General features: G+C 38.3%; 2 protein-coding genes across 6 annotated transcripts in view; both read right to left on the bottom strand.

Moving 5' to 3' along the window:
• Positions 1-5,919: 5,919 nt before the first annotated feature.
• Positions 5,920-9,789, bottom strand: LOC113463539 (protein argonaute 2-like). The gene is made up of 3 exons (XM_026809319.3): positions 9,371-9,789; positions 8,132-9,272; positions 5,920-7,702 (listed from the first exon to the last, which is right to left on the bottom strand). Exons 1-3 carry the CDS (start codon positions 9,675-9,677, stop codon positions 6,238-6,240), a joined length of 2,913 nt encoding a protein of 970 aa, XP_026665120.3. The 5' UTR covers positions 9,678-9,789; the 3' UTR covers positions 5,920-6,237.
• Positions 9,790-13,293: 3,504 nt separating this feature from the next.
• The window catches only part of LOC103719298 (DExH-box ATP-dependent RNA helicase DExH6-like), a 29,547-nt gene continuing 16,183 nt past the window's right edge, over positions 13,294-26,657 (bottom strand). For 2 of the 5 annotated variants that reach the window (XM_008808480.5, XM_008808482.5), the window contains exons 6-14: positions 24,245-24,335; positions 24,090-24,148; positions 22,365-22,526; positions 18,872-18,924; positions 17,341-17,374; positions 17,123-17,212; positions 16,027-17,031; positions 14,874-15,947; positions 13,294-14,210 (exon numbers count right to left, since the gene is read on the bottom strand). In XM_008808480.5, the coding sequence (XP_008806702.3) occupies positions 13,803-14,210; positions 14,874-15,947; positions 16,027-17,031; positions 17,123-17,212; positions 17,341-17,374; positions 18,872-18,924; positions 22,365-22,526; positions 24,090-24,148; positions 24,245-24,335 (2,976 nt within the window). In that variant the 3' untranslated portion in view covers positions 13,294-13,802. Of the gene's footprint in view, positions 14,211-14,321; positions 14,663-14,873; positions 15,948-16,026; positions 17,032-17,122; positions 17,213-17,340; positions 17,375-18,871; positions 18,925-22,364; positions 22,527-24,089; positions 24,149-24,244; positions 24,336-26,657 lie in introns of those variants that run through there. The other 3 variants (XM_008808481.5, XM_088717089.1, XM_088717081.1) reach the window with 2 other exon arrangements.

Here is a 26,657-nt window from a genome sequence, read left to right as displayed (position 1 = left end):
GCTGCAGAAGGGCGAGTGAAGGACTATATCATCTTCATTAAGTGACTTCTATGTGCATTTCTATGTGGCTTCTTGGTTGGAGTAGAATTTTGATGGAGGAAAACCATATTTAATTGGGAAGGACTGTGATGGCTGTCTTGGTTGTGGGGGTAACATAGACGTCTGTTTTGAATGCATTTCACTTGCCAGCTTAACATCAAAATCAAAAGACAAGTCTTCTTCCATGATGGCCAAATGGCGAAGGTGAGTGGTTGGGATTATTTTGTCCTGCTTACTTGGTACCACCCTTAATTACTGGCATAAAGTTGTCGGCAGTCCATTGCTTAACCTATTTGTATTTTTGTTTATCTTTATTTTTATTTCAAAACTAGTTGGAATAGTTTGGTCTACTTTAGTTAGGTTGAGTCTTAATCTTAATATATTTAAATTTATTTTTTTGGTTAGAATGAGATAGCGATACTTTTCTATCTTATCATAGGGGAGACATTGTGATTTTTATAAATAGAGAGTAGGATTTATATAAAGAGTTGAGGAGAAATTCGGTAATATCTTTTGTGTGTATGTGTGGAGCCTCTTTCATGAGGCAGCTGGCTTTTATTTTTTTATAAATAAATTTATTTTTCTCTCTTAAATTTTTTTTTTATAATTATTTTTTTTTCATAATTCTCTGCAAATATTTTCTTTTATGTTTGATATTTGTTATGGATATTTTGAGCCGATACAACAGAGAAAAGAAAGTGCATCTCCCTACCAGTGCCGTCAAGATGGGGTACAAGCACCTCTGGAACAGCAAGTTCAACTTCTGGATGCTTAAACAACCACACCCTTTCCTGCGCCTCGCCTTGATCCTGAGAATTTACTGCAATGAGTCCATTCGCTCACTTTTTCAGTTCTGGCTTATTGAATAGGGCTGCTTCCCCCTAACAATACAACTACAACTGGCATTCTGAAAAATCCATGAATCGGCAAAGATCGTCGTTGAGAATGGAACATTTCTAATTGTTTCACGAACTGCATCTAACTTTGAAAGATGCTGCTATATATTAGATATTACCCGCTATGGCCTTTAGTGATGCAAGCTGTAATTTATTCTAGGAAAATAACCCTCGATTAAGAAGTGAAGTGAGGCTTTGGAAGCCGAACGAAACGAATACTTTCTTTTCTTGATTTTTTCTGTGACCAACTCGACCTTAAGGGAGAGGGGACCTCATAAAAGGGTAAGGAAATCTAGGCTTGAATTTACTTCGGATAGCATGCCGTCCTACAAAAAATTTAATTTTGTGCAGAAATCTTGTTCATTCCTTGATGTCCTTCATATGGCAAAAGCTACGACTAAGTCTGGTCATTGTTGGCCACAAATAAAGATATGACATTGAAGTTCAATAACAAGAGGTGGTGATGAAATTACTAGAGATTAGATGCTAGTGGGTGGAGTGGCGCTCCATCGTTCTCCCTTGAGTGGAAGAAAAAAAGAAAGATGAGACTTGGTCGATGGGACTCTCTCCAAACCTTTAATTGGTGGCAAGGCAGTTAGATATGTTAAAAGGTTAATTTTGATGGTAGGGTGCATTTTGTTTGTGCTGAAGCTTCATTGTCCGAGACTATTGATAAAAAATAGATATAAAAAAAACTTTGTAAGTTGGACATCATCAAATGGATATAAAAATAGTATTTATAAATGGTGAATTAGATGAAAAAGTATATATGGAACAACCCAAGGAGTTTGCAGTTCCTAGACAAAAACATAAAGTATGCAAACTTGTTTTAAACAAGTTCCTAAGAAATGGCATAAAAAATTTGATTAAATTGTGCTTGCTGATGACTATAAAATAAATGAATCTGATAAATGTGTATATAGTAAATTTAGTAATGGAATATGATGATATGCTAATTTTTGATACTGATTTAGAACAAGTTGAGAATACTAAAAACTTTTTATTGTGTAATTTTGCTATGAAAGATATGGATGTAGCTGATGTTATATTAGGAATAAAAATACTTAGAAACAGTTGTAGTTTAATTTTATCTCAATCTCACTATATAAAAATGTACCGAAGGAATTTAATTATTTAGATTGTACTTCTACATCTACACCTTTTGATCCTAACTTTAAATTAGTTTCAAATACTGGTATACTATGACTTGCACAATTAGAATATGCAAAAGTTACTCGATGCTTAGTGTATGCTATAACTTGTACTAGGCCTAATATTGCTTTTACTGTTAGAAACTTAAGTAGATATACACGTAATCCAAGTGATTTACATTGGCATGCTATACGTAGAATTTTAAATTTATTTAAAGAAAACTATGAATTATAGCATTAATTACAGTGAATATCCTTCCATTTTAAAAAGATATACGGATGTCAGTTGGATTACAAATAAAGAAGATCATGCTTTAACAAGCAGATGGATCTTCATCCTTGATGTGGGTGCAATATTTTGGGGATTCAAAAAACAAACATGCATAAAAGACTCCACTATGGAAACAAAGTTTATTGCTCTAGCTTCAACAAGAAAAGAAGTAGAATAGTTGAGAGATCTCTTATATGAGATTTCTTTATGGCCTAAACCATTATCACCTATATCAATATATTGTGATGGTGAGGTCATATTGTCAAAAGCATATAATGAAGTACATAATGAAAAGTCCAAACATGTGGAACTAAAACATAACTATGTAAGACAATTAATTACAAATGGAGTGATCACTGTTAACTTTGTAAGATCAAGTTAAAATTTGGTGTATCCATTAACAAAGGGCTTGCAAGGGATTTGGTGTCTAAAACATCAAAAGAGATGGAACTTAGGCGCATATTTCAAGATCACCAATGTTGGAACCTTTAACTCAACATTGATACAGCATCAAATCTTGAGTTCAATGAGATATATCATAAGAGATATACAAGCACTATAATTTAATTTTAATACCATCCCAAGGTGAAAGTACTTAGTATCTACAATGTATAAAGAGAAGGATGAGCTAGATGCTCTTAATGTACCTATGATAGAAATCTATTGAAATGCTTTAGTTATGGGGGCACTTCAGATAGAGTCTACCTATGTTAGTGTGAAGTGAGTATGCTTCTCGAAGCTAAGAGCTTGGTTCTTAAAGCACTTATGAGTTGTACCAAAAAAAAAAAAAAAGCACTCATGAAAAGGATACAAACACAAGGCCATAAAGTGTCAGCTTATATTGAGCATTCATTAGTGCACAATATTATGTGTAAAGATATGTTCAACTAGTCAAAACAGAATCATTGGTTCAAAGGTTAGTCTACCATGCCATTCTAACTAGCTTTAACTTATCCTCACTAAGTAAAAATTCAAATCGCAAGATTTTTTTATGCATAAAATTCTAGAATTATCATTGATCTAATAAAATTAACTTATTTTGAAAATGGTGGCGGATTGTTAGATATTTTCAAAATAATAAAGATATCACATTTTGTTTTAAACCAAAACTAGCCAACAATTGTAGTGGTTGGTTGGCTGGTGGCTTTTCAAAATGAGAGCTTTTGAGTTTTTGTTATGCTTCGTCGCCGAATCGGGTAATAGATTTTAGAATAAACTTTTGAGTTTTTGTTATGCTTGGGAGTTCTTGTTATTGGTGCCTATTTTTCTTCCTTTCTTGTTTGCCTTCCACTTAACCATTCAAATGAAGCAAACTATAAGCTCTGGTTGTTTGTCAAGCTGAGCTACTCTGTCCACTTTCAAATATTATGTCTATGAAATTGTAAAATCTTTGTGTAATTGATGCTATTGGAAATGGAACCACCCTGCTTTAATTTTCTTGGTAAGAAAGGGAAGAATTTTAGACCTTAAATTAAGAACAACTTTGTAACCTTGATAGCTTTGCTCTGATCTGGAGATCTTTACTGGGAAACTTATTTCAAGTGATGCTATTTCGCATGCTTGACAAGTTATTTTAGAGTAAATTTATTATCTTAGTTTAGAGAAATTGATAGTTGTGCTTAGGCTTTCTCCAACAATAGGTTTATGTGCCATTGGTTTCCTTTCCTGATTCTATTGTCACATTGTTGCTGATGCTTTATTTTCTAAGTAATGCAGATACTGTTTATAGATGACTAACTTGTATGGCTCCCCCAAGTATTAGAGTTTTCCTCTTCTTCTTTTTTTAAAGATATGAAACTTAATTTGTAGTTCATAACTCAATAATCAATATTTCATAAAGCACTGTAGGCAAGCATGTATTGCATAAAGAAAGTAGTTTCAGTGTCTTGCAACCCCTTGAGTCATAAGGATAAAATTCTTCAGTGATCGAGTGGGAAGCAGTGATCTTCTGACATTAAAAATATTTGTTGCTGTGTGTTTATAGATGCACCTTCACTGCAATACCTTTTGGTTGAATTGCACATATGGAGAGTAATCTCATGAACCACTCCATGTTAGCAGGCATATCTATAAGTTTTGGGCTTCACCATAACATATCAAGATTTTTATGCTTCCCTGGACTCAGGAAGTAAAATGAATAGGACTGTTTCTCTTTTCATCTTCTTGTGGCATCCATTAAACTGAGAGTTCTCTTCCTTGCACCCTCGTGCTATGTTAGATTTGTCTTTTCATCATTGCATGGAATTCCTTGTTAACTTTGTGATTCAATAGTCAAGGCATCTCAAGATTCTGTCTCGCAGCCAATCGGTCTATGCCAAAATTTGGTAAAATCTATCATAAGGAAGTTTCGGATTATAAGTTTACATTGGTGTTAAACAGTCTCAAATCTAAAGAAAGTTTGAAGATTAACCAATCTACGTCTCTGTTGAATACTCTCTTCTCACAAAGTTCCAGTGGCTTTATATCTACATCACCAAAATGAATTGAACATTACTCTTACAATCTAAGACAGGCTTCTCAACAGTTTGGCCTCATCATATTTAATATCTTTCCATATTTCCAAGACAAGGAGAAATCATAAGCATTCCGTTGTATATTTTTCACATATCGTGCTTCACATAATATGTAAAAATGCATAGTGTATATTTATTAATATTATACATCATTCATTATATTGTCACACATACATGAGCGCATGCCTGAATCTTGTGCAATGTAATGGTGAATTAATGAATCATGACCAATTAATTCAAGATATCCATATATCAGGAAAATATCTAACCACAGCTTTGACAAAATCATGAGACAAAGTTAGCAGCTAGTGAAATGTTGAATTATCTGAGGAAGAAATTTGTCAGTCGTCGCATGTAGATGAACCCCAAGGGAATAAACACTGAATTACCTGCTCCCACCATTCTAGAGGACTGACTTTTGATGAATGACCCAAATTTGTTAATTAAAGAATCAGCATCCTTTCTCAGCCAGTATATCATTCATTCTCAAATCCCTGATCAAGTTCTTAGAGTGCCAAAGGTGATACATCTTGTCCAAAACATCAATATCGATGTAGCTTTGTGAAGCTGCCATGATCTGAAGAAGTTTGAAAACTTTAACCATACGGTGATCATGAAAATGGCAACAATGGTGCTGACCATGATAAAATCAAGATTCACTGTATCGATACCGGATCCTGTATCCGTGCGCTACTCTAGCAAAGTATCGGTACAGTATGGTATGAAATTTTTTTTTTTAGTATACCGAGAATTGGTATGCCACCGGTACTGGTACAGAACCGATATGGTTTGGTACCGTATAGTATGGTATATCATGAATAAAACAAATGGTGCCATTTCAGTGAGAGGCAGACCTTGAGTTTTGATCCTTTTCGGTATTGTCACTATTTTTTTGTGGGGGAACTTTTTTGCCATAACCACATGAATTTATTCATCTCCAATATAAGCTTATGAGTGCCAGAAAGAGATCACCTTGCCTATACCTAACACAGGGTGAAATAAGGAGGTGAAATTATGGGACAGCATAAGGAGGTGAAGACATTTCAAAATTTAAATAAACCCTCCTTCCATAATAAAACATGAAAACAAAAAATACAACTCTTCATTCTGGGACTTGCAACCTTTGTCTTGCACCCGTTATAACTACAAAAAATAAGAGTAGCGTGCGAATCTATAATTTAAATCTGCTTGGATTAAGTAGACATAAAAAAGACCAGCTGCAAGCCTCATCTCCAAGAGTGCTCCCATAGCACTGTATCACATTCCCCTGAAGTAACATGACAGTACATGCAAGTAACACTCCTCAACAGGAGCATCTAAATCATTCATTTTCATGATGTTCGGCAACTCAAGCCGTATTTAATGCGTTACAAGAAGACCATCTTGTCTTGTACATTTCTGTGCAGCTTAGGGAGGATGACATGGTCAAAAGAAGCTGGTGTTGATGAGGATGATGAAGTAGATGATGTTGTTGATGCAGGTGATCTGAGATTTGCCATCCCTTCGTAGTAGAGCCGCCCTCGATATGCCATGAGGTCTGCGTAGTAGACTGGTGTGACCAGGGAAACTGGCCTGGTGCACCGAGCAAAGGTGAAGCAGAGATTGTAGATAAGTCTCTGAAGCTCATCAGATGTGAAGCCATTATCGTCATGCAGCACGTAGTAGTGTGTTGGCTTGCTCGTCCCAAGTCTCCCGTAATGGCTGCATAGGTAGAAATTGAAAGTAGATTGATCAACAATGCCTGTGTCCACTACGGTTCCTGGAGGAACATTTCCAGTGCTGGTGTTCCATGGCTTTTCATCATCTCTTGGAAACAAACGCGTGTGGTGGCGCTTCTGAGCGACCACAACTGTGATGGTTGGTGAGTAATGGTCTGATTCAATTGCTGCTTTGAGATGTTGGAGCTCCTCATTGAGGACCATGTCGAATTGGCCATCGCTGACACCATCTCGGAAATATATAATCTTCTCTGGTTTCACTCCATTAGATCGAGAGTACATCTCGACGAGCTCCTTGCACATATCGCCCAAGTGGACGATCCTCTCGACGCGGTGCGGCTGTGCACGGACGCTTGCGGCGTATCTGCTTGCTTGCGAGCAATCGAGCGTAGCAACAACTGCTGAGATCGATGGGCTGTTGGTGTTCGAGCCCGCCGGGTGGTTCACATCTGCACCAATGAACATGAATGGGCAGTTTTTCATGCGAGGGAGAACATCGAAGAGCTCGACATTGGTTCCACCAAGCTTGGCATTGATCTTAAGTGCGAGGTTGGCGAGATATCGGCCCTTCTTTTGGTTGTTGTTGACATGGAAGGTCAGGCAGCATTGTGTCATGATCCCAAGCTCTGTCTCGCATATGAGCTTGAGGCTTCCGTATCCAGTGTGGCGGTCTGCCATGGTACAGATGAGAAGCTGGACTTGGTAGCCCTCAGGCGACTGTTTTGCTCTGGATAGCTCTTCAAAGAGACACTTGTAGTTGGAGAGCACAGCCATGCTGGAATTTTGCACGAAGAGCGGTCTCTCTTGGATTTGGATTCCTAGATCGCGACACCGCCTGACTAGGTCATGGATGAATGCACCAGTGTTGAGTCTCTGTTGCTTCCGGTGGGATGGGTTTGCACTGAAGTCGATAATCGCCCAATGATCCAGCTTCTGGCCTTTCAGTAGCTTGTTCTTGAGCAGATTCCATTGGCAGTCTTCCTTCTGAATTTTAAATTTGCAGCTTTGGCCTTTGGAGTTTCCGAGTCTTAGATCAGGATGCCGGAGAACTCGACCTCTCACCTGCGTCATATCTTTGGTGACTAATATATCAAAGTTCTTTGCAAGCTCTCCACTGTCATGAAGTAAAAGAGTGGTGAGATTAGAGGAAGATATGCAAGTGCTGCTAGTTCTGATGGTTCCTGCATCATCGTATGCATGACACGCCATACCGCACCAAGCCAGGCAGTACGGAGCATACCATAATATACCGACTCGGTATCGGTACATGATCGATATGCCGAACCGGTCCGTACCAAGCGTACCGATACAGTGACAAGGTGGCACCGATACGGGGCTTAGTACTGAGACGGCATGGCTTTGACATAAATAATTCTTCAAATTGTTCGAAGTTTGCAGATTATTTCATAGAAGAATTCTCTTATTTATGAAGCTAAGCTATGGAAGTTTACAGGGGATTCCATGTGGTAGTTAGCATCTGTTCTCAGAGGTCTCCAAACAGGTATGTAAAGAAGACTGCGAAAAAGATGGTTTGGGACAATACCTGCAAGGTCCATCTGCTGCAGCAATCATTCTAAGGATCATTTCTTTCCTTTTGTTTGGAGGAGCTAAAGCCATATGCATCAATTTCCTCTCTTCCTCTCTCAGCAAGCCATCCTTCTGATACATCTGCCCTTCAGCTAATTCACAAAACTCCATGGGCACATAGTTCATCTGGTTTTTGCTCAGATCCAGGCAAGGAAGACCCTGAAATCTAATCTCAACCTTGTGCTTAACCCTGTAGTATTCCACAAGTCTCACCTTCTTTCCAGAACGGTCATCCTTGAATGCAATGTTTTTCGCAGTCGAACCCGTCAATCCGAAGACCGTGAACTTTTGCTTCTCCCTCCGATGAAGCACCGTAACCTGCAATCCCCTCAGCGCGCTCTCCACTGCCAGCTTCTGAAGCTTGTTTAGCTGCATGCCTTCATCAAATGAGATCCCCAGGTTCTCCTCAAGAAATTGGAGCACCGGTGCAGGCTTGAGGAAGGGCATGAGGGAGTGCTCCAGACGGAGCATCAGGCCCTGCTCGGTGCACTTGAGTGTTTGCTTCGAGCCCTCTAGAGCTGTGATACCTCTGCCAAGGTCGAAGGCATGATTGATGGTCTTGGAGTATAAGCTTCTGCCGCAGGTGATCCTATGTGATATCGAGGCCTCTCGAGCAATCACATTTAAGCCCTGCAAGACCTCTCTTTGGAGAGGCTGGTCACGAAGGTGGCCGAGTTCTAGTTGCTTGTTGAATTCTATGACAACGTAGTATGTTCGGCGATGTACCTCCACTCTGAATTTCCCTGCCGGCAGTTGAACTGCACTGTAGAGATTCCTCTCGCCGTCGTAGGCTATCATTGACGGCGGAAATTTCTCTGGTTCGGTCTTGAATAGCTTGTTCTTGATGGTCAGCAAGCATGACTTTGAGATCTGCACAGTTTCATAAGTGCCGGTTGGCTTTTCACTCTGGATATCCATGTGATAGTGCAAGATGACTCCTTCCTCATTGTACTTAATAAGGAAAAAATTGGCAAGGAGTTTGATGGAGCAAATGCCCGATGATCCACCGGAGTCTGGCCTTCGCATCGGCACCCTTCTTTCCTCCTCTGGTAAAGGTGGTTCCTCCAATGGATTTTTCAGGCCTAATGCTGAAGACTCTGCGTGTTGAAAAACTTGATGTCAGAAAATTAGAAACTTGATGCCTCAACATGATCGTAATAAATCATTAGATGAATGAAATTTCTTTGACACTGACCAGTATCTGGTAATTTTGGTGCATTCAGCATTGGAGATGGAGCTCGCGGTGGCGGTGCATCGCCATGTCCATCAGTAGGAGGAACTGCATTGCCTTGGCCTTGGTTCGCCTCCTCAGAGGGTATGCCATCACCACCGTAGTTTGTTTTCCTGCCTAATTGCTGAAAAGTGATCTCTGAAGGTCCATGGCCACTGCTTTTTGGTGCATGCATTTGCTTGGAGCCATCACTTTGAGAACAGCCATGTTTTCCAGCTCCTCTTTCTTTTCCCTTTCCACCTCCTTTTCTTCCCTTGGCTTGGACATCCATCAGCACCACAAGGCACCACAGAGGAGGCTCTTAATATATAAATAAATATATATATATTCATACAAAGTGCAGGCGGGGAGTCCAAAGGGTGTTAAATGACAGAACCACCCTTTCCTTTCAGAACAAGATGCTGACAATGATAGGAAGGGAAAGAACAGAAGCAGAAATAAGAGAATTATTAAGGACAGGAAGGGGGAAAGTAGACCAATTGATGGCCTCCTTCCTATAAAATTTAACCATCTCTCCTTGAAGATTCAAAAGAGTCATAGAAATGTGTCATTTTCCACTCCTCCGATTACAGTGCAATAGAGCTCGGCCTAATCGACAGGGCTGGAGTTATTTTTTTGATCTTTTATGCAGTCAGATAGGTGGAATTTCACAAGAGTTCCTATGGTATTCCTGCATGATGTCTATGGAAATAATCGGATGTTATGCTTGAAAGGTATCCTCTGATAATGGTTCCAAAAATTGGGTATATTCATGTATAGGAAAGCATCCTGATGCCTAAGAATCCTGAGACAAACTTTGTTTTCTCTGCTTAGGCCTTTATACTTAAATGGTTCTTCTTGGTTCTAGCGTTCAATTCGTTGTTTTTAGCCGATCAACTTGACGTCAATAATGAATCCAGTCTGTTCTAATATTGCTCGTAGTTTGGTTATAATACCTATAGTGGGTCTTTCAAGTTATTTTTGATGAAATGATGTTGATGGAGATTCCTTCTTGTTTGTTCAATTTTGATGATTCTGCAGTGAAATTAAGGATGGCTGAGTTCCAGATGGAATGCACAATCTTATGTCAATGCTTGGTCCGTCGATCGTGTCGTCACCTGCACAAAATTAGCTGCCTTGATGTTGCATCACTTCCCCACACTGAAAATGACTTTCCACCTCACAAGGGCCAGTAGGAAGGCATCACAAGGGAACATGGATAACTATTCACAAACCTTTTTCAATGGTGCATTATGGCTTGAAGTCCTTCTAAGGTCAAAATGAAAGATAATAAATCTACCAAAGGTGTTCCTGAAGCAATTACCATTTGTAGAATAGTTCAAGCAAGACCTTTGCTATTTGAGAAATATCGAACTTGAACATGTTTTGAAAGAATTGAAAGAGAAAAAGGATCCTACTGGCATTGACAAAGCAAGAAGAGCACACCTAAAGTAGCAAACAACTCTTAAAAGTCATCTGGGGAATTAGGGTTACCATCTCGAAAGCACGCAGGCACGTAGGCCTTCGCATTTAAACTCAGGCGATAACCATGATTCTTCGAAACAATTTTTTTGAGAGTTGTTTGCCATTTTAACATTTTTCGAAGTGATAATGCAGTATTGTACTCATGCAGTAACCACATTGCCATCTTTTACTGGCTGACACTTCTGACGAAAGTAAAGTTCATCTTCAAGGATGGACAGATAAGTTTTTGGATGTGCTTTCCAGAACAACTTCACAAGTCATTGCATTCCTATGTGACTTCTGATAATAAACTAGACTTAGCGTACAATTTTGAGACCTTGTGATGGAGAAAGAACTTGCCCATTATGCAAAGGACCAATCAAAGGAGAAGGTTATCTTCCCCCCAAAAAAAAAATAGAAAGAAAGAAAGGTTGAAGAGGACTCGGTGGCTTGCCCAATCTCGTCAGAACCTTTGAAACCCCTTATCTTGGTGCTCCATCATCAGCCACCACCTTGTTGGAAGGATGCTATTTTCTGGACTTTCAGGTGTTGTGTTTGTCCAATGGTTGCAATCTTTGCAAACCTTTCCATGCCACAAACTACTAAACGTCATGCACCATCACATTTCTTGTAGTTGGCGAGTTTCAAACCAAAAGGCACTTTGTCCATTTCTTTGTATTTGCTCCTTTATGCTTCCTGGATCATCTGTTCTCCATTCGGCAGTTGGCAACTTGTACTAAGTGGACACTCTGAAACCCTTGGTATGCTCTTTCTTTGCATAATCCTGAGCAATTGGGGATTAGCTTGTTATGGTGGGGGAGATGAGTTTGGTTGGTTTGATGGCAACGAGCACACTCAAATAGAAAACACAGATTTGTTTTTAGAAAAGTAAGAGGGGGTGGAAGCCCCACTTAATAATGTTATGTGTGCAGGAATCAAACTCAAGTCTCAAACTTTATATGAGGATCTATACCGGCATGTGTTTAGTCCCGCATTGATTATTCATTGGAGAGATTTTGGATAATTAAACAGGACTAAGGAATCCAAAAAATACCTTCTAGCAAGCCTTTTTGGATGGGATTCTGGATTGTTGCATATGGTACTAGAGCAAGTTCGATATTTCAAGTTCCATATTTGTACCATATGCAACAATCCATATGGTGAGAACTAACTATACTAACAGTTAGATTTTTTTTAAAAAACATAGACAAATATTTGCTCTTAGCGGTACAAATATGTTCCACCAAAATGGTGGGATAAACTTATACTGTGAAATAAAAGAGTAAAAGGATAATTTGGTTTATATGTAAATTTAAACTATCACAAAATTCCATGCACATTAAATCAGCTCATTCTCTCTGCCTATCCCCTGCACTTATTCCTCAACCATACATCAAAACACCAATATCCTGTAGAATAAGCCTATGTCTTCAAAAAATGCAAGAGATATCCCTTTCAATGCCTATTCCACAACCAAACAACATATCGAATATATCATCTTGTCAATTTATCATTCTTGGAGTCTTACACTAAATTCTTGTTCTCATAGTGCAGAATTTTTTTATACTTGGTCCTTTCCTTTGATCCATGGCAACCTATGATGGCCTTTATAGCATCAAATCCTTTTTCTAAAGGAGGCAGAGCCAAGTGACATATTGACTCATCACTTTAGGAGAGGAGAGAGAGCAAGGTTGCTAGAGTTTCTGAGGCATTCAACAGTGGTTGCCTTAAAGCCTGACTTAGAGATGGCAACAGATTGGATATAGATCAGGTAAGTCATTACCCATACCTGACCTGTGCTCGCCTCGAGGCAATATGAGGCAGAAAAGTTAGATAGGAAACAAGATGGACGGATCGAGTCGAATAAAACTGTAACAGTACCAACCAAACACCACCTAGCTCAAATCTTATGACAAAATACACTATAGTTGTGCCCGATGAAAAGATCACAATGCAGAACTTATGGCAATCCCTCAACTTAAGCAGCTTGAAGCTTGCACTAGTTTTGTGCAATGCACATGCCATGCCCTAGCATTCATGTACAGACAACCCACTTATATAAAGCATGGACCAGAGACAACCTCCCGGTACAGAGGGTTAAAAGTCTGGGAGGGTTGCATATGACACCAATCAAAACTTGGTCAGAACTCAGAACAATTTTAAATGACACAATCTAAAAAATGATAATGTCCAGATCAATCTTTAGGCCAAAGAATGTCTAGGTTAATAAATATCATCTTTAAAATCACCTAGACAGGAGAATCAATTTTACAAAAACTAAACTGATGAGGGATTAATGAATATATATTATTCTACAAGTAATTTCTGTTTTCCCAATTGAAATAGCCCCGTCGAAATCAGCAATTGCCTCAATTCTTTTCTCTGTTCCTCTGTTTCATTACTGTGTTATTTGCTCTGTAACATGCTCAAAGGCTCCAAACCAGTTAGCAATCCACGCAAAGATGTAGATTATATCACTGCATTAACAAATTGATTAGTGGTACAGATCCCAGCACTTTCCTAAATAAAGTGGAAAGCTCAACCAACTTCTCAGCACCTTTAGCATGCTGCCACAAAATGGACTTCTTAACCGGTGCGGTCAAAATCACCAGATCAGTAAGATGCAACAGAGTTAAAAATCAATAGCCATAGAGTACAACACATCTGGTGAAATGATGTCCAGGGAAAAATAGCTTTACGTGGCAGCAGGCAGTGTCCTGAGCAACTCAAAGCATTCATCACAAACATTTTGCTTCAATCATTGATGTTGAATGAAGTCCTGCCGTACCTCAGGAGAGAGCCAAAGATACTGGTTAGATATAGAAGAATAATCCATTGATAACCCTTGAATAGACCCATCCAATTTTACATCATGTGGATCCCTCAATGGGGCCTAGGTATCAAGCCAATATAATCGAAAATGATTAAAAATGGGCTTCGGACCTATCACTTCTCATTGGGACCCACTCTTGCGCTGCCGTTTAGAAGACCTGACCCTTGGTGCAGCACCACCAGAACCTCGTCCATTTAAGGCAGGCCCTTGTTGTTGGAACCTGTCAACTGGGGCATGTGGCAGGGAGCCTGTTGAGATGGCACTACCATGCACTGCTGCCCTGTTCTTGTGGAAATGCGATTTATTTCCGACTTTATCTGATATTAAAGATATAAGGAATTTGCCAGGTGAAATATATCCAATTGCTCTTCTTCCCGGATTCATGTCAGTGGCATCTGCCTTCAATTTTTGGGGATCCATTGATTCACGAGGCACTATACTCGGCAATCCATCATATGAAAGAATACAAGCAATGGTATACATGGATGCCCCAAGTGCAGGAGGTAGGACTTCCTGTGGATACTTGACCTGCAAAGGTATACCTTCAGTAAGGATTCAATCAAAGGGGGAAAAATAATGAGACCCGTGTAACTTCAAAAAATACACATACATAGAAAAGCCAAGAAGATCGTACAGATATGCATGTAAATTGAATTCATTAAAGCATCCAAGTCATCACCATTACAATGGAAAAGCTACACTTATTTATAACTTGGTGTCATATGGCCTCATTGCTATGACCAGCTTCATACCAAGTGACGAATGTTACAATGAGGTACAGACCAAGCTGAACCATCCAAAAAGTAAATAAGACTGGAAACTGGAATGTCTTCCATGGACTGGAGGTGTGACCATCAAGGCATCAACCAGTTCACATTGTTAAGAGTACAATTGGTTTAAATGTTCACACTCCTCCGGATAAAGTCGCGATAATTATTCTCATAGTAATTCACAACCAGTGGGCTTAAATGCAACAGGACCTACAAATAAGTTCAAACCTTTTTGCAAATTAAACAGAACTTTAAAATACTTAAAAAAGTGACAGGAAAATAGCAGGATTTCCCTAACAATCACTTTACTCCGTCAAAAATCTGAAAGTTCGAAGATACTAGCAGTAAAAGAAGAGGACAAATTAGCAGATGGTTCCACCCCTAAATAATGCAAAGTTAATGACAGACAAGTGAATCTTACTTTGAATAAGATAGCAGTAGATAGCCGTTCTCGTAAGCAGTAAATCTGAGCAACATCGAGTGCTGTTGATTCAAATCTTAACCATCGGTCAACGACGACTGATACAGTGTTATCAGGAGAAGACATAATCTCCTCTCCACTCTTTCCAGAAGATGTGTTCATTTCCATCTCATCTTCCTCACCACTGGAAGCTTCATCTTCATCACTTTCATCATCGTCATCTGCAGGAGCAACAACCATCTCCATTGCAAGTAACAACAATGGATATGGCCCAGCCAGAGAACAGTTTTTTATGTACATCCCCCCATCTCCACGGGTAACCTCATCATAAATTATAAGTGGGCTACCAGTTGATTTGCTAAATGATAAATTAAAGTTCAAGGAATGTGGATGCAAGCGAACTTTGGCACCACTAGCCGTCTCCACAATAGCTCTTTTACCACTATTTTTGCGAGGGGGGAGCAATCTTCCCACCATTGGATAAGTACCAGCCATGAGGACCGCCCGCAGGATGCCTGGATCTTGGGCATTTAAACTACAGTTAGATATACCTGAAGGAACAAAACCATTTCTTGCCAATTCGCTCTGAAGCTGCTTCCGCATGTTAGACAACATGTTCATGGTGTTTGAAGAGATAAAATACTTGGAGCAAAACTGTGATTCTTGACCCCTGTCTTTTGCACGCTTCCAACAATCAAATGCTGCAACAATTGCAAGCTGATCACTATAGCCACCATACAAGGAAGCCAGTTCAACTTTGGCTGCTGCAGCTCTCTTCCTCTCATCGGGAGCCATTGGCAGAATAAATGGTTCTCGATAATCTGATGCACATGCTAGTGTTAATGCAGGATCTAGGCAATTCATCAAGATAGCAAATAATAGCATCTTGCTAGTTGATGGATGAACAGGAAGGGAACCAAGCTTTTCCCCAAGATCTGTAAGCTTTTCATCATCTGTTAAGGCACCAATGTCTTGAAGAACAATGATTGCATTACGGATAGTTTCTGGAACTGGAGGGTCCAAAGTTCTCTGCAAAAAGTCTACTATTCCACAATCTGGATCAAGCAACTTGACCTGCCAGGGGAAAAGGTTTAGCCAAATCACTTAATGTTAGTATAAATCATAAATGGATGAGGAAAAGTGAAGAGCTTGCCTGCAAACAGAGTTCCTCAATTGGCATCCGTTTTATTTCAGGAACTTGGTACTCTGGTAGAGATGCTGCACGTGTTCTCGAGTACAGATGGTAACAAGTTCCAGGCTGACAACGACCAGCACGTCCCTCACGCTGCCTTGCACTAGCTTTTGAAACCCAAGAAGACTGCAGAGTAGATACATTGTTATAAGGATCATAACTTTTCTCTTTCATCCGACCACTGTTTATCACATACACAACATCATCAATGGTAACAGCAGTCTCTGCAATGTTTGTTGAGAGAATAATTTTACGGGCACCAACAGGTGGACATTTGAAAACTTTCTTCTGCTCTGCAGATGGAATCATAGAATGGAGAGAGAGAATCACAAACTTCAATGGATCTCGAAAAAATGGAGAAGCAAGCAATCTCTCTCTGATTTGATTTATGTCATCCCATCCCGGAAGAAACACTAGGATAGCTCCCTCCTTGGAATCAGTACATATTTTTCTTAATAACCTCTCTATCAGTACAGTGTCAACGTGCTCCGGGTTAATGCTTGCTAGGTATGTGCTAAGTAGCTCCTCCTCCTCTGCTGACTTTGATATATCTTTCTCTATGTGTTTTTTTAAAATTTCACAGACCCGGAGCTGATTCTCCTGCTGAGCCCAATCCAGAGCGGAGCTTCCATCTTGGGCACATAAAGAACAGTCAGCACCAAATGACAGGAGCATGCATACATCTCCTATTCTGCCCTTTCCAGCAAACACCATCAATGGTGATACACCAGTCAATGAATGCTGGTAGTTGTAGACTTTTGGTGTTTGCTCAGAAGAAATCAGTTCTAGCAGTGGGTCAAATTCATCATTTGACAAAGCTAGATTGATTGATTCATCTAGGGCATTTTTGTAGTCTTCTGTCAATGAAGTACCTTCCTCCACACCACTTATGGCCACACGATCCAGATGATTATCATCTGTAGATTTTAAGATAGAAAGGACATCCTCCAAATAGAAAGTTTTGACCTGAAGAAGAGACACTATAGAATTATAAAAGACTAAATATAGCTTACGAGCTTGAATAGATAGTTCAAAGGCACATGAGAACGATTCTTACTGGATACGTAAAGCCGGGGACCTGAATAATGGGGCATCCATTGAAGTACTGCGAGAATCGCTCGGCATCAATAGTAGCACTCATGAGTACCTGTGGAATAGATCATTGATCAATATTAGACTACATGAAAGAAGTTTATTTTACAAGAATAATTATAATTGAATTATGCAATTAGCTTATCTGGTAAGAAAATTACGATATAAAAAAATTGTGCTTACCATTCGAAGATGAGGATATGAAGGCAGGATGTCTCTGCAAGTAAACCACGTATGGCATTGAAAGAAGTTAGGGAACCAAAATTGTTGTTAAACAGAAACTTTAAAAAAAGGCAATTTCTTGTGACCATATGCTCAAGTTGATCAACATATGGTGGTCATAACCATGGTTTAAACTTTGAAGCTCTGCCTGAAAATTATAGAACCAAAACCAATGCATTCACCTGAAACTGTTCCACCAAATTTTTCGGCTGAAATTAATTTATGAGGACAAATTTTTCACATATACAAGTTATGCATGCCATTCTTTCTCATTACTCCTCTCATTGTTTTATGAGGAAAAACATTTTCTCTATGTTAAACTTAGATTTGGCAGGTTCTGATAAGATTGAGAACCATTGCAGAATCATGTTCCAGAGGGGTTTAGGGGACAATAAAATTTATGACATAGGTATGGCAGTTCTTGGACTCATATCTTATTTCCCAGACTTTCATACGTTAGATTGCCATCAAAAATCAAAATGATATACTATTTTCTCTATGTTAAATTTTCAGCATTATCTTTTAAACAAAATATTGACTGTCTTGGTGAGAAGCCAGTGAAATCATACATCTAAAGGTCTGAAAAAATGTATTAAAATGATATCTTATTTATTTTCTTGACTTTTTTAATTGTTTCAAACCATTTCTCTATTATCAATTGATATTCTTTTTTTTTATAATTTTCCACCAAAACTTCCAAAACTGAATCTGAAACCACCAAAAGCATTAACCCGTAACTCATTTAGCCTAGTCAAAACCAAAAGCTAAACCACCTTTTTCAACCTTAGCAGTAAAGAAGCACCTAGCAGATCAAATGATGGGTACAGAGTATATCATGATGCTTAATATGATAAAGCATCAACAGTCACGGTGACATTAATGTCAAATGGGCCATCCATGGTGTTTGAACACCTAAAAGTTCACCAAATCATCCTCTCAATCTGGATTCAGTAGCAAAGATTAATGGCACAAGGCTTTGTCAATGAATTCAATGATCAAGAAAAAGGTGGATTAAATGTGTTTTAATCTTAATAATAAAAGAAAAGCATTACCTAAATATTTTGCACATGAACCCATATGGGTGCAATGATGATTCAGCCATTCTGAGATTATCATGCAGAGTTTGATATAAGATCACAAATCCTAAAGTACAGAACTCTTACTTGATGAATGCACTCCCCTAGCCTAGGCCTTGGTTTTTATCACACTCCTTATTCTAGAAACAAATATACAAACCTGGAAGGGAGAAGGGCATTCATCTTAAAAAATATTGAGTAATTTGTCGAAACATATTAATTTATGTCATGATGACCCTTTTCTTTTCCTATAAAGGAGCCAATAAACCTCAGAACTTTAAGTTTCTACACCATAAAGATAAGTTATGCCAAATCTATATATACATAATATAAAATGCAATACAAAATCCAATAATGACACTTATGACCATGGTGAAGTAACTTGACACCAGATAAAGTGGTCCTTTTTCAAGTACCTGAGAATTGCCAGCATAAAATCAGAAAACCTGTCCCTTTCATGAATTTCATCCTGAAAAAGAAGAAGAAGAAGAACGAGATCATTCATGGTAATAGAATATTATGTCACAAGATAACAAAACACAACAATCAATGCATGATCTTTTGCAAGCTAACACAGTGACAGTTTCCAAGTTACAAAACAAAATCAGATCCAGGACTGTTAAAACGAGCACTAGCATTAAAACTAGCACTACCAATTCATAAATGCAAAATCACATATTGATGTTCTGTCTGTATCTGCAGGTATTTGGGCAACCATCTCCAATAAATGGAATTAGACACCAATACTGCACTCCCCCTTTTGGAAAAACCAAGGAATGCGGAACCGAGCCGAACCGGCTGGTTTCGCCCATTCCAAGCCGTACCAATGGCTCACCGGTACGGTTCCGCCATTGAAAACGGCTCGCTGCCGGAGCCGGATAAGGAGAAGAGAAAGAGAGAGCGGGGGAGTGAGAACGAGCAGCGGCGGACGCCGGCGGAGGCCAAGGCCACGGCCGCGTCCCCTGTTTCGAAAGGGGACAAGATCACGCCTCGACCGACCCTCTGTCGGCGTCCGCCGCCGCTCGTTCTCCCTCCCCCGCTCTCTCTCTCTCTCTCTCTCTCTCTCTCTTCTCCTTCTCCAGCTCAGGCGTTTTCCTCTCTCGGTACAGGCCCGACACGGCCCGTACCGACTCATTCCATACCAATTCCTCCGACCTTGGAAAAAACACAACTTACCGCATATGCTTGTCTTGCTAAAGGATGTGTATCTATTTAAAAAGTCAATTATCTGACCTTATCATTGTCAAGGGAGATTTCCCAACATATCATCTCACTAGTACACACATACATACATACATTATATAAGGCATCAAGCCATTACATAGACATTCCAAAGACATTTACCAACAAACCAGACAGCACACAGCAGGAGGCATATGTACAGGTAAATTACTATGTGTATAGGGGTGGCAATTGGGTCAGGTCGGGTCAACTATATATCAATCCTAAACCAACCCATTCATTAAACAGATCATAAAACAAAAAACCAACCCTTAGTAAAAGGTAACCCAACCTGTATTACCATTTAATAAATGGGTTAAAGTATGTTAAACAGGTTTGAACAAGTTAAGCAGAACTTGAATGGGTTAAATGCATTTTAAACAGATCAAGTCATTAAACGAGTTGAGCCATGACCTGACCCAACTATTAAACGGGTCAAAATGGGTTAAACAGGTAAGGACTCCAAACCTGAACCCGCCATGTTCAATAATTGGGTTAGGTCAGATCAACCCATTTACGACTCAAACCTATTTATGCCAAACAGGAATCTACCTAAAGCAGGTCAGTTGCAAGTCGGGTCATATATTGCCACCCCTACCTACTACAATGACACCTGCTACGAAAAAGGAATAGGGTGTACCAATTATACAGATCACATTGCAACTTGTTCCAAATGAGCCTCGCCTTTTATTGTGAAGCTTTAAACAAGAATCTAATTCTCTATTTTATTGTAGATAAAGTGAAAATTTTATATAAAAGATTGTTGCATGAACCCAACATGAAGACTTTGTCAAACAGAAGCCGCCTCTTAGAAACCAATTAATTTTTATTTGAGCATTTATAAATGAAAGGGTTTTTTGCGTATATATCCTTCTAAATATTGAAATTTGCATGAATACCCTTCCAAAATTGATATTTGCATGTATACCCTTATAAAATACTTGTTTTGCACGTATACCCTTCATTTTCTCTTTTTCTTGCATATATGCCCACACCATCTAACGTCATTAAGAATTAGCGCTTTAAAATTAAAATGATTGAAATACCCTCAATGGGTAGATATGCAAAAAGAAACATTTATAAGGGTATATATGCAAATAACACTTTGCGAGAGTATTCATGCAATTTCACATATTTAGGAGGGTTTATATGCAAAAAAAATCTAATTTTATGTTTTTCTATTTCAACCTGCTTTAACACATGGATTTGTCTAGTGCCTGCTCTTCAATATTTTTCATAAAAATATTGCTTAAGAAAAGATTGATTCGACAATTAGATAACAAAAAGAGTTATGAAAGTTCTTTCATTAATCATAGGATTATTCTACTTTATTCTTCTATATTTATAAAAACCACTATATCTTATTTCATCAAAATATAGCTTAAAATATTTTTTGTTATAGATTCATATATGAGGGCATGTATTAGAATATTAAAAAAATTAGAATCTCTTAAAGGTACACAATAGATTGCAATGATCAAGCTTCCTTGCTACTACTATACTCATGGATGGAAGAACAATATCAATCATCCCCAAGCAAAATCATTGAATGATCGAACCCTTCAGACTTATTAACAACCTCCACGGCTATGTGGTAGAAGGTCACCCCTTACGTTATGTACCTTAAGCCACTTTTCTTTGAAGCTTCAATTTTCTAGAAAAAAAATCTAGTATATGGAGCCCATCTTGTTCAGTAATTTTAAATCAACCACCAGCCTGCACATGAGAAATTTTCCAACTCTAAAAGATAAGCATTGCAAATCTCATACACTAAAAGATAAACGATGCAAATCTCTCACAAGTCACAACACTTTTTTTTAAATAATCCATAAAGCTAAAAGCAGGATCTGACCATCTTAATGTAAAAGAGGATATAATGAAGGACTGTCTATGGTGGTGAAGAGAGCCGAGAGAATGGTTTTGATTCCAAATGGAGAAGTGAAAAAGGTCTAAAGGGATCAAAAAATTTCTGAAAGGAGGTAGAGATATTAGTTTCCGATGAGACCTGTTAATCTATTACCCATTTCAAGAATAAAAAGATACTTTCATAATTTTTCTTAATTTTTAATTTAAATAAATATGATTTTGACTAATCACGTTAGTTGAATCGCTATGTCAAAGGTATTCATACAAAAATAGTATTTTGTAAGGGCATGCACGTAAGTATCAATTTGGAGGGCATTCATGCAAATTCCAATATTTGAAGGATATTTATGCCAAAATCCAAGAAATTTTTTTGTGTATATACCTTCTTAAATATATAAAATTATATTAATTTCTCCAAAATTGCTATTTTCATGTATACCCTTATAAACGTTTCTTTTTGCATGTTTATTCATTACTGGTATTTCATCATTTCAATTTTAAAACTCTAACTTTTTAATGGTGTTAGATGGCATAGGTACATATGCAAAAAAAAAAAAATAGAAACGTATACATACAAAACAAGTGTTTGATAAGGGTATTCACGCAAATATCAATTTTGGACGGGTATTTACGCAAATATCAATTTTGGACGGGTATGTACGCAAATATCCTAAAAGAAATAGATTACCCCGATTAAGTTCAGGTAGATCTGATCAATCTAAATTACAAAAGCTTTAATTCTAAACCAAATAACAACAAATATTCAAATAGCTTCATTGGAACAGATTTCACAATTTCACATGAAATAGAAATTAAACTTACCACAATAATGTGGGTTATTCCCATGATACCATCCTCCAGCTTCTTGTTTCCCATTTCTGCCTTGGATGAATTTGCACCTCTGCTGATCAATAATCTCAAAAGAACTCCATTAGTGCAGAACATTATGGATGAGTTCTTTCCGCCTTGAGACTCCAGACGTATCTAAAAGTTTTGAAACAAATACTGAATCGCTGAGCATATATCAACTGCAGATACAGTTGTGACTAAATACGGTTATAAAATACACAATCTATATCAGTCTTGAGGAATGAACTATATTACATGCTAGGAACTTTTTTTTAAGAAAAAGCAAGAGAAAAAACCTCTCAAAGAAGACAGAATGAAAAATACCAATTTTTAGATATTTGACTGACCAACAAGATCTTATCCGTGGAGCACTCAAGATGCATACATAAATTCAAGAAAAGAAGTTTCAAAATTGTAACCACGACGTAACAGTCAGGAACATAAATAAAGTGCATTTTCCGTGTCTCATGCCAGTGCTTACAATTTATGGTAGTGGATACAGGAGTTGTTGACCATTAGCAACTGATATAGAATGATGTGTTCTTGATATAGAATAGTTCATGGAGCCTGGTGGTTGACATATGAGACGTTAGCCATTGGCTGGAAGAGATTGGTATCAACCAGGATGCCCAGTTTACTAGGTCCTGGGGACCCGGATTTGTCCCAGGCTGCGGTTCCTTACTGGCGCAATCTGGGGCAACCAGGATAGACTGCAAAGAACAAGTTCCTGAAAGCTTGGTCATAAATAATAGATTCTTAGTTTCGACAGCACCTTATACTTAATCAAGGAGTACCTAGTATGTTGATTTGAAAAGATGAGCTGCCGTTTTCTTACATTACTCCACAGGACATGAGGCAACTTATAGAATCAAAAGGCATATGGTTATGAGTTGCTTAAGCAGAAGCAGGCAATTATAATTCACAGTCGTGCACTAACTTCTTTTTTTTTTTCTTGTGATGATAATCTACATTATTATGGGCACGAGAGGATTGTAGATTAGTTATTACTGCATTTTAGACTTAATTACATAGCTCATACATTATAAATAATAACCTATATACTACATAGATGCCTCAGGTGTTTATGGCATCCTGGTGTCACTGATCCCTCCATTCTTTTGTTCCTTCCTCCTTCCTGTTATTTTTCTTTTATCATCTACTCTTCTTTAATCCATCTACCATGGCCTTGAACCGCTGTTTGAACATTAAAAATTACAGATAGGGATCCTTGAGTCCCTACACTTCCTAATCGAGGTTACCTTAGAGCATTGCGACAATGAAAATCTTTTGTGCTATGCTGTTTAGCTCTCAAGTTGACAAAGAAGTATGCAATTGCTATATAACATACCTGATTACACAATTTCTGTCAAGCTAAATTTCTATATAATCATTATATTCAATTTTTAGCACAATTCACTTTATTGTGATAAATGCATGGCATAACTTGGCAACGGTATGTTCAATTCTAGATCAACTTAAGTAATGCAAGTTACTCCTATCTTTATCTTTGAAAAAAGATAAAACTTTCTTCTCCTGGACAAATTCCAAAAATCTTTGCAAATAAGTATCACAAATATTAGAATTAAATAAACAACAAACTGGAGCATTAGTTTCAGAGACCTTTTTGATAAGGACATAGATAAATATACTGGTCATAAAATTAGCAGAAATCGAAGTATATTAAGTAAAATCAATTACCTTATATCCTACATTTTCTCCAATAGTTTCCCCTCTTTCATAAGCAATTCTCTCAGCAACTGCTCATTTCATAAGTTCAAAGATAAGCACAAGATTTGCTAAAAAAACATGTAAAGGAGAATTATATCGAACACAAGATCATAAGGTGAAAGCACCTGAAATGGCTGATATGCGCCTGGGTTGTGTACACACAATTTTACATGCCTCACCTTTTGCCCACATATGATCCAAGATGTATTGAGGGACCTGAATTTTGTTGGAGATAAATTAGTCAGCCTAGAAAGAAAACAATCTCGGAAAGCAAAGATCCATTAATATCTTCAGGGTGTGTATGCACAATTGTGCAGGAACTGATTTCTGGTGTTTGGTTGTCCCAAAGTGGCCCAGGGTGGGGGAGTCCCACTTTCAGAGGAACCCAACTAAAAGTTCCCAAGGTGACTTCAGCTAGTGGGTTGCTGAAGTCACTGTAGCTGACTTATCCACTTACAGGCAACCAAACATGCCCTTAGGTGAACTTTGGCATGTTTTACAAAAATGGTACTCATTATATCGAGTTACTACATCCACTGATAAAAAATTTAAGGTAGTAAGAACCAATTTATAACAAGCTAAGATATTTTAGATACATCCACATGTGACAAAGAACACCTTAATAAGCACATGGACGGTTCAAAGTTATTTTCGTAAAAAGTAGATTAAATATATATACTAGTGAGAAAATCCCCTCAAATGAAAGCTTCACTTAGCGAATAAAATTTATGTAGTGAAATATTAACATGGCATGCACCAAGATATTTAAATAAAAGTATGAACCTCTTATCAACACCATCTTCTAGTTTTTCATTCTTCTAGCCCTTGTCATTTAAAACTTGACATTAAAGAAGGTAATCTTTAAGGAACTCGCATTGGAAAAAAAAAAGAAAAAGATGAACCTAACTTGATGAGTGGCATATTTGCAATATCTCACTAGTGCATCCTTTTTGTTGTTAGGTTTCAGGTATATCTCTGAAGAAGGGAAAACTTTCATGTTGTTTCAAAAATTCAAACAAAACATATCAAGGGAAAAGATTACTTAATGGGGGGAAAGCATCAGAATTTCTTCACTTGTGTAACAGACACTGCTTAAATTTCTACATGATAAATTTTACTAACTTGTTTTGAGTCGTCATGGGGCTTAAAATTTTATTTTTGATTTCAGAATTCTAGGTTATGAACCCAGTCAGCTTAAATGCCACAAACATCACATCTACAATTAGGGTACCAGCGAATCTCCTTCCACTGTTTCTGAAATCCTATTAAACCACTGGAAGAAGCTGAGGCTGTCGAGATACCACAATTGCTTGTGTTGCGAACCACAGTTTTACTTAGTGATCCCATCACAAGGCAGTGCAAGTGAGCAATTCAAGTTTAAGGAGTATTTGTTGAAAGATGATGATTCCACCAAACAATAAAACACTTTAATTTTTATGTTCTCTCCAGAAGAAATTTTATTTATTCGAAATATGCATCATGGGCAGAGCCGGCCCAAGCCTTAGGCGACTGAGGCGGTCGCCTAAGGCCTCAGGCCAATGGAAGGCCTCCGGGAGGTGACCAAAAGGCCCCATATAAAAGAGGAACAGGAGCTGGCTACGAGTCTTCCCGCTTGATGGAAGGGAAGTGGAGAGTTTCCTGGCCTGCAGAGGGGCAATTTGCGAAGTTGGGGACGGTAGTTTTGTTTTGGGTGGAGAGAAAGAGAGAGGAGGGATTTGGTTGGCTTGATACACGTCTGAAGCCACTCTTTATCTTTCATCCCTTCTCTTTTTTGGTTTTGGTCTTGGTTTTCCTTCCCTCACATTACTCCTGATCCAGCTGGGCCATCACGAAGAAAGATAGGGGGATTGGAGATGGACTTCTTGGAGGGTGGAGATTCTTTAATTTTCTCCTCTCGGTTTCTTCTCCCCTCTTGGTTGGTAGAGAGAGAAAAGGAGGGAGGGGGGATTGAATAGCTGCCGTGCTGTGATGTTGCAGTTGCTGCTTGGGTACTCACTTGAAGGGGAGATGGTGGGATGGGCCTTTTATTAAATAGATGGAGTGACTTTCCCATAATGCCCCTACTTTCTCTTATAGAGAGGCCCCTTTCTGGACAAATTCTTTCCTCTACCTTGACCATGAAGTGCCATGGGATAACCTTTTCATATTCTGCTCTTGCTTGACATGGTAAACAATACTGCCAAGCATTATCTCAGTTATTTAATCAGTTTCATTGGCCCTTCCTTTAGCGTAATTCATATCTTTTTTTAAAATATTTTATACTTATTAAAAATTTTATTATTAAAAAAAAGGCCTCATTCACTATATCTGCCTTAGGCCTCCAAATGTATTGGGCCGCCCCTGATCATGGGCAATGCCGATGGATATTTAGAAGGTAGGATGGTTCATTAGGACATGATACAGACGATATTTCCATATAATTTGCAGATTAGCAGTTAAAGATTATGCTACAGCTGAACTATTAACTGAAACTCATATTCATGCACGTATTGAAATAGCTTTAATAGGATTAATTCTTCACATTACAAATTAGCAGAT

The sequence above is a fragment of the Phoenix dactylifera genome, chromosome 1 (genome assembly GCF_051530095.1).
Source record: "Phoenix dactylifera cultivar Ajwa chromosome 1, Ajwa_hap1_PhDact_Kaust_v1.1, whole genome shotgun sequence".
Taxonomy (NCBI): Eukaryota; Viridiplantae; Streptophyta; class Magnoliopsida; order Arecales; family Arecaceae; genus Phoenix; species Phoenix dactylifera.
The sequence above is the reverse complement of the archived record's forward strand: the minus strand, read 5'-3'. Positions and strand labels throughout refer to the sequence as shown.